This window comes from Schistocerca piceifrons, chromosome 8, assembly GCF_021461385.2.
Source record: "Schistocerca piceifrons isolate TAMUIC-IGC-003096 chromosome 8, iqSchPice1.1, whole genome shotgun sequence".
NCBI lineage: Eukaryota > Metazoa > Arthropoda > Insecta > Orthoptera > Acrididae > Schistocerca > Schistocerca piceifrons.
In genome coordinates, this window is record NC_060145.1 from 134,627,724 (window position 1) to 134,640,537 (window position 12,814).

A 12,814-nucleotide genomic window follows, 5' to 3' on the forward strand; every position below is an offset into this window, starting at 1 on the left:
AAATGATAAGCGCGATTGCCCTCGGCCAACAAATGATTCATCCCCTCCGTTGGCTTTGAAATGGGATTACTGGACTATTATTCATTTCTTCTGGACGCTATGTAAAATCTTAAACTGACATCATTTTGAAGCCTAGATCTAGCTTTCCTGTATGCTGATGTGCAACCAGTGTTAGTATAGTTAATTGTATGTCTTCATTGTATTACAAAACTCGGGGCTCAATCTGGGAATTCTCCTAAGAGATACACGCGGTGTATTCCTAAATTTCCATTGTAGATTTACAATGCATGTAAGATGTTAAACAGAAACGACCTTCGAAAACTAATATACCGCTTCCGTGCTGCCGGAGTACGTTGAAAAAAATTTGTTCTGCAATATCTTGCCTATTCTGGATAGTAGTGTAATTGTGGCTGCGGCAGTCACCACATCTGAATTACAGTGGTGTCCAAAATTAAGCAACAAACCGCTATTTAACCGTGCTGTGTACAATTCACGATATAGTCATACAAACTGTCAACAGATGGCCATAGGATCGTGTCCTTCACGGAAGATGGCAATGCGGTCAACGGAAAACCACGCCAACGATGACACCAGGGCACGTATCGAACCGAGTAGTGTTTGCCGGGTAGTTCCACGTCCACAATCGCTGCGTCCACAGTCACAGTTTGTGCAATATGGCACAGAGAAAACGCTTTCCAGACTTTTCTGCGATGGAGAGCAATAGGGAGAATGGCAGCAGGACAGTCGCAAAATTCATGTGGCCCCATGGCTTAACGTGAATCGTTCTGTTGTTTCTCCGATGTGACGACAGTTTGTAGAGATCGAAACTGTATCCCGAAGACCAGCGCAGGGCCGACCACGTGAGACATCAGTAACAGTGGACCGTTATTTGGCTGTAAGGGCACGACCGTACTGCCTTAGTGCTGCGCAGCTACTGGCATCTGACCTCGCAGCATCTACTGGACGTATTTTTTCGATGCAAACGGTGTACAGAAGGCTTCAGCAGAGTGGTCTTTACTGTCGGAGGCCTGCTGTATGTGTACCTCTGACACATCTTCACAGACCCTGGACAGTCGAACACTGGCCCAATGTTCTTTTCACAGGAGAGCGATTCGCATCTGAAGGGAATGTGGAACACGATTTCGAGACCTGAACATTATGAAAGACACAGATATCGAGGAGAATCGCTAATGTTATGGGTAGGGATTATGTTGACCAATCCAACACTTCTTCATGAAATTGTACGAGTCAATCGGAAAGGTTTAATTGCTGTCAGGTATCGTGAAGAGGTCTTGGAACCTCGTGTACGATTGTTGCGAGGTACTGTGCGTCCAGATTTGATATTGCTCGACCTCATAGAGGACCAGTGGTTGATGTTTTCATGGAGACGAAAGATACTGTACGCATGGCTTAGCGTGGCGTGCTCGCTCTCCCGATTTGAATCCCATAGAGCTTGTCTGGGGTGCACTAGGGTGACGGGATGCATCACGCCAGCATTTGCATCCATTCTGCAATACTTGAGAGCTACTCTGCAGGAAGAGTGGACGTAATTGCCTCAACATGACATTGATGACGTTATTCACACCATGCGCCGTCGTTGTCAGACATCTATTGCTGCCAGAGGTGGTCAGACCCCATAGTGAGCACGTTAACCAGTTGTCGGAATGTGTGTGCAAATCTGTTAAAGTTGTAAAAAACGAAGAACATTTTCGTCTACTGTTCTGCGTGTTGCAGTTTACATTCTGTATTCTTTATATTGTTTCTACTTTGCAATCACCTGTTTATACTGTTTTGTGGCAAAATAAACACAACTTTCCAAAACTTCCGTTTGTTGCTTTAATTTTGGGTATCAGTGTACTAAACTGCTAACCGGGGTTACGGTTGTGGTTGCCGGTTCTTTCACAGCTACGGGAGCTGTGATAGAGGTATGAATCAAAATGCCTTTAGTTACATTTTTTCGTGTGTCATTAATTCGTACGATGCATTTCGGACTCTGAGGTCGATCGTCAGGTACAAATAGTAATACAAAATTTACATTTGTTCTTGGGTGAGGTGGAACGCATGTTTCTTTCCTGAGAATGTTAGATGTTAGGTTTTGTATTTCGTGAATCAGATGCGGAAAATATGTGAGAAACAGTGGAAAAAGCAATGGAAAACGTACCAAGTAAAGCAGGAAGAAAATTTTTAAAGTCAGCTTACGTTGGTTTATTCGTTCCGTCATCGCACATCGCATCGCATCACATAAGTTTACATGTTAGTTTACACATTTTAGAAACACTTCATTCAACTTGCTTGAAAAATGAGTTATTACACACCATATGCTAGAAACCAAACGCATCATGAACAGGATAGGAATAATAATTTAATAATACTGTAATGTAACGGAATAGGAAAAATTTAATGATACTACACAATGCAGCCAATGGTAAGACCCTAAATCTATTAGAACAACTGCAAATATACCTCCATAAAATCAAAAATGAACACAGATTTCATTAGCCACAGTTACTTACTAATTTTATAGACCTTAAAATTTATTCCTTGCATATGTCCACTTCGTAATACATTTCTAGCATTACTTGATAAACTTCATCTATGATCAAACGTTAAATTATATATGAGAAGTGTTTTTAAAGTGCATTAACAAATGCTCGCCTTGAGTGACGTGATGTGCGATGACAGAAAGAATGAACCAAGGTATGGTGACATTAAAAGGTTAAAAATGTTCTTCCTTGTTTGTACGGTCAAGTTTTTAACTTTTTTATTCCACTGTTTCTCACATTTTTCCGCACACTATTCATGAAATACAAAATGTAAAATTTAACAGCAATATGCAGGAATATGCATTTCACCTAACTCTATACCAAATGTAAATTATGTATTACACGAATTGCATCTAATGATCCGAAATGCATCGCATAACTTCATAAAACACGAAAAAGTTGTGACTGAAGGCATTTTTATTTTAACTTCCTGTGTTCTGAAATCAGTCACGTTCACAGCTGCAAAATATGGATGAAATGAAAATATTTCATTTATGTTTACTGAGTTGTGGGAGGTTCAGCAAATAAGAGCAGATCGAAGCGTCGTCCCACCGTTTCCATCATTCCCTGTGTTCTACCTTTCCGTGTATTGTGCGTGTCCTTAATCTTTAATGTTCTTTGATAAATATCCCCGCTTATTTTGTCCAGCAGGTATTCTATCCCGGCGATACCTCCATGACTAAACAGCACCATTCCGGGCGCAGTACCTCGTGTAATATGAAACAGATCTAGTCTGTCGCGATTTGTCACTGCCAGTCTCATCGCTCTTTTGCTTGAAGAGTGAGCTGTACCCTTTATTTGCCGATTTCTTTTCCGACAGGTGTGTGCATGTGTTTCAGCCGGTAGGTCGGCGTCCAGAGACATCTCGGACGGGGCAGTGAACGCACGCAGGTGTCCTTGCGAAGGTCGGCCGGGCCGCCGCGCCGTTTTGAAGCGTGGGCGACAGACCGGAGGACGCAGTGGAGAGACGGTCCCGTCTGGTAGCTCGCGATCCGACCGCCGCGCCGGTGAGACGTAGTGCCTCTTGCGCGTGCGCGTGGCAACGCCGCGCAGCCCAGCCTGGCATTGAAATGATAACGGTCAGCACAGGCAGAGCCCCGCGTCCCGCCCCTCCCCCTACCAATGCCGTGGGTACCCCCACTCTGTAGCTACCGCGCTCTCTCTCTCTCTCTTCACCACCTCGTCTCTCCTGACTCCAGTCTCGTATGAGCAGTCCGCGGCGAAAGTTGACTGCTGTGTTTTGCGGGTGTGCGCGGTGCTCTCCGTGTTCGTTATGGACTGAGCAGTGTTCCGTGTTTCATCAGTAACAGACGCGCATGGCCGAATAGCGGAGGAAAAGTGTACGTGTTTATGTGGAGAGATCTGCGTGTCTACTGGTAGGATCTGACAGTAAGAATTGACAGTGTTCCTCCAAAGCTGTTGCGGAGAGGAGAACAGCGATCAAGCTTTTGGACTGACAGGTGATCGATTTGAAAGATTTCGTTGTACCCGCCAAGTGACTGCCGCTCTCAGTCTGTCTTTACGAGGCATCATTACTGATGTCAAGAGTTAGTTGCGTGGTACAAACAGTATCCGGATCTTGTGTCGGCATTTAGTAATGTGAAGCTCTCTCTTATGGACACCTTGACATTCCGCTTGGATTGGTTTCAGTGATGCTGGGGCAGTCGAATGATGCGCGCTCCGGGAATTGGGAGTTGTTATTCGAAGAGATAGGGTCGCGTAAACGAGTTGGAATACTTCGCGCATCCAAGGTGTCGTTCTGTCCCCGCTATGTGCATGACAGTTTTTAATGTGCTGACGTGACTGTGTGGTCATACATAAAAAAGAGTAACATTCTTGTGTTTTAATACAACTCGATTTAAGTTTTCTTTGTGCTCAGACACCACGGAGGAGTTGTGCGCGTGTTCGGTTTTGTTACTGTGTGAGCCCGTGAGCGTCGGGGTTTCCTTGTTCCTTGTGTGTTTGGGCTGTGCTATTATGATGAAGCTGAAATCGCTGTTTCGCGGCAGACACGCGGCGTCTTCGGCCGGGGGCGGCGCGGGCGGCGGCGCCGGGCCCAAGGGCGGCGCAGCGGCCGAGCCCTCGGGGCCCAGCATGGTGGACGTCGAGGGTGGCTCTCTGGCCCTGCAGCAGCAGCAGCAACAACAACAACAGCAGCAACAGCTACAACAACAGCAGCAACAGCTGGCCGCGCAGTACCAACAGGTGGTCAGCGAGAAGGCGCGCTTGGAGGCGCGCCTCGCGGTTCTGCTCGACGCCGAGCACGAGGTCCATACTCTCAGGGAGAGGCTCCAGGTACGCCGATAACGCTGTCTTGCAGGGCAGAATACTACTACCAGCTGTCTAGCATTGTGTGCGGACCAAAAGCGCGCTTGAGCCACGATAAGAGGAAAGTGCGCTGAGCGCATGCGCAACAGGTGTAGCGTAGACCTTGAGGTAAACATGAGCCGTCTCATTGTTGACGTGTTCAGAACGCCAATGTTGGTAACTCTGGCTGTAGCGTCGGTGCGAGCTAAGGTTGCCAACTTCTACAATACCCCAATTACGAACACCAATCGTAACTCCACATTTTTACCCCGATGGTTATAATTTTATTTAGGGAAGGGTTTGTGCTGTGTACTAAACAGAAAGTTTACCGTAATCGGTGTACAGTAGTTAGTGAATTAGGCACTCAACGTGTAAATACTGCAGAGCTCTTACTAAACAGTTCAAAATTTAGACATTAAACACAAACATACGAGGGAATTCAATAATTATACAGACAAATTGATGTAAGCAAAACAGTGTTTGTACAAAATAAATATTTTACTAGTTCACTACATAATCCCTACTAATATTAGTACGCTTGTCCCAATGATGAACTAGCTTTTTGTCTTATATGCGTGATGCAAAGAAGTCGTAACTTTTCATGGAGCTACTTTCTTACAAATTCTTTCACCCCGTCGTTGTTGCTGAACTACTTTCTACGTAGTGCTTCCTTCAGTAGACCAAACAACCGAAAATCCGAAGGAGCCAAATCTGGACTGCTGGGAGGATGAGTTGGTTGTCTCCCAACCCATTTTTTTTTTCAATGGTATCTTGAGCCAACTGGGATGTGGGCCAGCAATGTCGTATCTCCGCCTTTTCTGTGAGATCCGCGATGTTTTCATTGCTGGCTCCACTTGATCAGAGAGTCTGAGTAGTACGTACTGTACTGTACACCGATCCTCCAAAAAACCACTAAATACATCTTGGGCATTCCAAAAGGACGATCAACATTTTCCCGCTGATAATTGAGTTCTGAATTTCTTTTGGATAGGTGTGCTGGCGTGCTTCCATTCCATGCTTTGTCTTTTGGAAACTGGTTCAAAATAGTGGATCCAAGTTTCATTACACGTCAAAATCTTGTTGTATGAAAAGCGTTCTTTCAAGTCTGTCCACACTCTGACTCTTCTTTGCTAGTGGTGTTCCGTTAACTCCTTCGGGACCCACGTTATACTTGAGCTTGTTACTGATAACGTTTTGACTTGTTCCAACATTTGCGGCAAATGTTATATGCTCTATGTTCAACTGTAACATACCGGTCTTTTTGAATAACCCCGTCAGTGCGAGCTTCAGGCGAAGGAGCTGACGCTTCAACTGCCCGGACAGAACGTGCTCATTAGTCACTGAGGTTCGACCGTTTTTGAACCGCTCTGCCCACTGAATAAAAATTTCCTTGGTTCCTACAACTTCTGCCATACAAAATTATTCAAGAAAAGATAGTAGACGGTTCTTCATCTTCTGAAAACAATAGAAGTATCACTGAATTTTGTTCAGCTAATGCGGCGACTAGAATCGAACACGCCATCGTCAAATGCAGTAATGAGGTTACGAGCAAAACAATTTTTACCCGAATCAGCTGTTCTAAGGGCATCCCAGTGATGCCAACGTAAAGTCGTGTACAACTCCTACAAACTGTTACATTTCTACATTAATTTGTCTACAGAATTATTGACTATCCTTCGTATTAGATCATTCCATCGTGAGACTAATCTCTAATAAAATCGTGTTTGCTTTAGGCAGAAAGTTTTTCTCATTTTTAGAGTTTCCAGAAATTCCTGACTACTGTAACTATAATTCAAGTTTATCTGAACTTCTCATTTTAAAAGCTACAAGAAACTTAGGTTTCTTACAGCACACCTTTGAACGGAGTCCACTTCTGTGTCGTTATTGACAAAAGAAGAAAAGAAACGCAACAATCGTGACAGCTGACAGTTGATGGCTATTGCAGACGCGTAATTTTTGTTGGTTCGGAGGTGTAATTGGAATTAGATAATCTGAAGGAAACTACTTAAAAAACAAACAAAGACGAAAGACGAAGGAATTATGTGAATGGGACGGAAACAGGTAGATGCGATGGACATACCCAATTTCAGAAAAATTGGGTGATTTATTGGAGTGAAATGGCTTCACAAATTGGGCAAGCGAATAATGTGTTGGTCCAACTCTGATCCTTATGAAAGTAGTTACTCTGATCCTTATGCAAGCAGTTATTCGGCCTGGCATGAATTGATAGGGATGTTGGATGTCCTCTTGACGAATACGGTGCCGAATTCTGTCCAACTGGCGCGTTTCATCATCAGAATCTCGTGAAGGTTGGAGGGCCGTGTTCATAATGCTCCAGACGTTCTTAATTGGGGAGATACATTCAGTGTGGGCGGGCTGAAATGTAAGCCCAGAATGTCTTGCCGTGAAGGGCAACAAAACGGGGTATAGGATATCATCGACGTACCGCTGTGCTGTAAGCGTGTCCTCAATGACAACCAAAGGGTTTCTGCTGTGAAAAAGCAGCGCTGGCTACAGGGCCGTACGGTGAGCGACAGTCAGATTGGTATCCCACCGCTGTCCGGGGCGTCTCCAGACACATTTTCGCTGGTCATCAGGGATCAGTTCTACTCCAGTCAATGGAGACGCCTCGGACAGCTGACTGTCTCCCGCTGTACGGCCCGACAACCAGGAGTGATAATGTGGGGTGCTATTTCTTTTCATAGCAGGAACCCTTTGGTTGTCATCCACAGCACCCTCATGGCATTGCGGGATGACGGTCTTCTACGCTCGTTTTGTTAGCCTTCGGGATTACATTTCAGCAAGATAATGTCCGCCCACACTCAGCGAGAGTTTCTACTGCGTGTATTCCTGCTTGCCAAACCCTACCTTGGCCAGCGAGGTCGCTGGATTGCACCCTAGTTGAGGAAGTCTGGAGCATTGTGAGTAGAGCTCGCCAACCAGCTCGGGACTTTAACAAAGTAACGCGCCAGTCGGACAGAACTGGGCACTATATCCTTCATGAGTACACCCAACAATTCCATCAGTCGATGCCAAGGCGAACAACTGCTATCTTAATGACCAGAGGTGGAGCACGCGTTGTTGACTTGCTCAATTGATGGAGTTCTTTCTCTTAAATAAACCACAAAGTTTTCCTGAAATTGGATTGGGTTGTTGTAGGGGAGGAGAGCAGACAGCGAGGTCATCGGTCTCATCGTATTAGGGAAAGATGGGGAAGGAAGTCGGCCGTGCCCTTTCAAAGGAACCATCCTGGCATTTGCCTGGAGCGATTTAGAGAAATCACGGAAAACTTTTCTGAAATTACAATCATTTGTTTGTCTGTACATGCACATAACATATAACGATTTCCGTCATATTCACACAATTCCTACGTGGCGCGTCGTGTCCTTCTTCTTCTGCTAGTACGTAGACACAGTTGTTAAGTTTCTTTGACAAATAACTTACGCTACAACTGCAAATTCAATGAAAACGCATTTTCTGATAAAAGTAGTGGGATGGCTAAAATGGTTCAAATGGCTCTGAGCATTATGGGACTTAACATCTGTGGTCATCAGTCCCCTAGAACTTCGAACTACTTAAACCTAACTAACCTAAGGTCATCACATACATCCATGCCCGAGGCAGGATTCGAACCTGCGACTGTAGCGGTCACGCGGTTCCAGACTGAAGCGCCTAGAACCGCACGGCCACACCGGCCGGCTAGTGGGATGTAACGTATCACGATAACCGATAAATGTGATAAGACAACTTCATACATCATTATATTGATCAGCAACATATCGGTCCAACTCTGATGCAATTTCGGCAAATGAATACACGGACAAGAGTAACTTATCGGGAAAATATTGAATATGGGATTTTGCTGTCCCATACAATGTCGATACACCATAATGTTTTAAACGCTCATCTACGGGGTATCTCTAACCGTATGTGACGTTTAGCAGCCCTACTGTCAGTTGACAGTGCCCACACGCTGGTTGTCCTTCCGGCACGAGGTAGGACTAAACGCGCACTCCTTGTCACCATTCGCAGGAAGGTGCGGCCAGACAAGGGAATCCCGTCATAAAGACTCTGGTGGCGTGAGCAGGGCCGGTTTCCAAGCGACACAAGCCGTCGCCTAGGGCGCCAAGTGGAGAGCGGCGCCAGAGGTTTAGCAGCTGTACAAGACTCATCCCAATTAGTAGCGGCCACTTGGAGTGCTACACTGAGAGGGCGGCCAAGTGCAAAATTAGTGTACAGTGCGTATCACAGTTAGTAGTGGAAAATGAGACGGGTGAAAGTGTAAGAAGGGAAAAGGGAGGGAGATATAAATGTTATTTCCAAAGTACCCCAAGGAAATGTGATAGGATCGTTACTGCTTACAATATACATACACCAAAAAAAGCTTTGCATCACCTCGGTTTCGAGAGTTCCGGAACATGTACAGAATATTGAAATAGAGATCAAAATAAACAGCATTTCCGCGCTTTTTATTGCTCACGAAAACCGCACATTGCATGTTGTACCACCACACAGCGAGACCTTCAGAGGTGGCGGTTCAGATTGCTGTACACACGGGTACCTCTAATACCCAGTAGCACGTCCTCTTGTATTGATTATGCCAGTATTCGTCGTGCCATACTATCCAAGTTCATCAAGGCACTGTTGGTCCAGATTGTCTCACTCCCTTCGGCGTAGATCCCTCAGAGTGGTTGGTGAGTCACATCGTCCATAAATAGCCCTTTTCAATCTATGCCAGGCATGTTCGATAGGGTTGATGTCTGGAGAACATGCTGGCCATTCTAGTCGAGCGATGTGGCAACGGCCTTGCCACAGTGGATACACCGGTTCCCGCGAGATCACCGAAGTTAAGCGCTGTCGGGCGTGGCCTGCACTTGAATGGGTGACCATCCAGCCGCCATGCGCTGTTGCCATTTTTCGGGGTGCACTCAGCCTCGCGATGCCAATTGAGGAGCTACTTGACCGAATAGTAGCGGCTCCGGTCAAAGAAAACCATCATAACGACTGGGAGAGCGGTGTGCTGACAACACGCCCCTCCTATCCGCATCCTCAACTGAGAATGATACGGCGGTTGGATGGTCCCGATGGGCCACTTGTGGCCTGACGACGGAGTGCATTCTAGTCGAGCGATGTGGTTACCCTGAAAGAAGTCATTCACAAGATGTGCACGATGGGGGCGCGAATTGTCGTCCATGAAGATGAATGCCTCGCCAATATGCTGCCGATACAGTTGCACTGTCAGTCGGAGGATGGCATTCACGTATCGTACAGCCATTACGGCTCCTTCCATGACCACCAGCGGCTTACGTCGCCCCACATAATGCCATCCCAAACACCTGCACCTTGCTGCACTCTCTTGACAGTGTGTTCGAGGCGTTCAATCTGACTGGATTGCCTCCAAACAAGTCTCCGACGATTGTCTGGTTGAAGGCATATGCGATGCTCATCGGTGAAGAGAACGTGATGCAAATCCTGAGCGGTCCATTCGGCATGTTGTGGGGCCCGTCTGTACCGCGCTGCATGCTGTCATGGTTGCAAAGATGGACGTTGCCATGGACGCCGGGAGGGAAGTTGCGCATCATGCAGTCTATTGCGCACAGTTTGAGTCTTAACACGGCGTCCTGTGGCTGCACTAAAATAATTATTCAACATGCTGGCGCTGCTGTCAGGGTCCCTCCGGGCCCCATAACCCGTAGGTAGTGATCATCCACTGCCGTTAGTAGGCCTTGGACGGCCTGAGCGTGGCATGTCATAGACAGTTCCTGTCTCTGTGTATCTCCTCCATGTCCGAACAACATCGTTTTGGTTCACTCCGAGACGCCTGGACACTTCCCTTGCTGAGAGCCCTTCCTGGCACAAAGTAACAATGCGGACGCGATCAAACCGCGGTATTGACCATCTAGGCGTGGTTGAACTACAGACAACAGCATCCGTGTACCTCCTTCCCGGTGGAAGGACGAACTGATCGTGTAGTCCGTGCGATAACGTAACAGAGATGCTCTACAAACTCGAGTCGCAGATGCTACAAGAATGGCGTTGTGCGACACGGAGAGCTTTACTATTTGAATTTCGATAGATTACTTTACGGCAAGAGTCAGACAACAGGTTACTTCCTCCCACATACATCTCATGAAACGACCAAGTCGAGGAAATTCGAGAAATTAGACCTAATATAGATACCTATTGACGAGTTAGACCTATTGATAACAATTTTTTTTTTTCAATGTCCCATACGCGAGTGGAACAGGGGAAAAGAGGGGGGGGGGACCAGTTTGTGACATCAGAAATATCCTGCACCACTCAACGTAAGATGGCTTCGGAGTATTGCTGTATATGTAGAGAGGGGATGCGGCAAATGACTAGTAGGTTGTGTGGAGAATTCTTCAGTAACCGGCATTGAGCGTGAGAAGCGGCGTGGATGGAGTAAACTTCACCTCCCGTGTAGAGCAGCCATATCTTATCCGAGGAGTAACCGCAACCTTTTGATTATTACCTCGAGAAAACCAAGCTGCCAACATGAAGCGTGGTGACAGAGTAATCCTATACATTATAATCTCCGTTCAATGCGACAGTTTCCCCAACGATTAATAATTTGACAGAAAAGGTTGTATAAGTCTGCATTTTGACTGTTACGGAAACGTGCCCTCTTGGAAATCACCTCGGTGTCGTTCCGGATGTCCATGGCATGCAAGGATTTCTTCATCCCAGGAGAGAGGAGGTAGTCACTGCATGCGGAGAATACGGGGATGAGGCAAAATTTGAAAGCGAGTGTTAGTGTTTCCTGTGCAGGATAAGTTGGGGAGTTGCAGTGTGGCAGAAGCAACCACTGTGGACAGCTATTACGTATTAGTGCGACAAAAAAAACACTACCTTGCCCGATGAGGGTCCCCATGTTTGCACCGATTGCATCGCTTCTTTGTCTCGAGGTTATAATGATGAATTGAACGCTTGTCAGTGTTGACCAGGCGGCTAAAGAAGGCAACTGGATTGAGCGAACCTAGCTCAACATCTCCGCTGCTAGCGTTGTTCGCTGAGCGCTTTCAGTGATTGAGAAGAATTATGTGCCAAGCGAGCGGCGAAATTCGTCATTTTTAAAACGTCGTGTAAGATGTTTGCGAACTGATTAACGACTGATATTTACTTTTCTCAGAACCGCCGCGATAGTGAAACGCAGGTCTTTAGATTCCAGGTTCTTTCCAGAGAGACGGTCGGAGACTCCATTCTTGACTATTTTGACTACACTGGAGGCATTTATCACCCTACCATTGTGTCATATGATGGTACATTGTTTCAGACACCTGCAGCAAATGAGCATAAGTATTTTTGCAGCGTTGTTCTCCTTCAAAGACAGAAAACAAATTACCGTGCTGCTCATCAGTAATTGAAGTGAATTATTGGAATGCGACTCCATAACATTTCATGTCGGGAATCTTAAGATGTGTTTAATAATGACACTAATGACAAAAAAATTCCCCTGATACCTTTTTAATGTGCAATCCGAAACACTGTCAAGCTTCGCATTTTTCGCACGCAAAGATCATAGCCATAGGTGAAATGAACGAAAAAGGGATAAGTGGCCGAATCAGTTTCCAGACTAAAATTTACCCAGTCAGCCATCAAAAAATCACAATAATATCGGCAAGACACATGTTTTGTTCATCGTTACTGCTACTATTCAGACACGCCTTCAAAATTTTAAGTATGGAATAAAAATAAAGTGCAACTGACGATCACATAAGGGAATCATAAGTGATGCATGTAGTGAAGTAACATCTTCCTCTTCTTTTTTTAGCCAACAGTTTGAAAGTAGTGTCAAAAGAAGTCAGCAGTTGCTAGTCCCACATTACAGTATAGTTCGGCAATCAAAGTAAGTAGCTATAGGATATAACCTTCAGTAGCTCAGTATCTTCAGACATGAATTAATTTAAGACTGTGGAATCGATGGTTCTAAACTAAATGTGCAG

At 45.7% G+C, this 12,814-nt stretch overlaps 1 protein-coding gene across 4 annotated transcripts in view; it reads left to right on the plus strand.

Moving 5' to 3' along the window:
- The window catches only part of LOC124711127 (cytospin-A), a 936,320-nt gene that overhangs the window by 837,320 nt on the left and 86,186 nt on the right, over positions 1–12,814 (plus strand). For all 4 annotated transcript variants that reach the window (XM_047241015.1, XM_047241018.1, XM_047241017.1 and 1 more), the window contains exon 4: positions 4,553–4,838. In XM_047241015.1, coding sequence (XP_047096971.1) covers positions 4,553–4,838 — 286 coding nt within the window. The remainder of the gene's footprint in view (positions 1–4,552; positions 4,839–12,814) is intronic.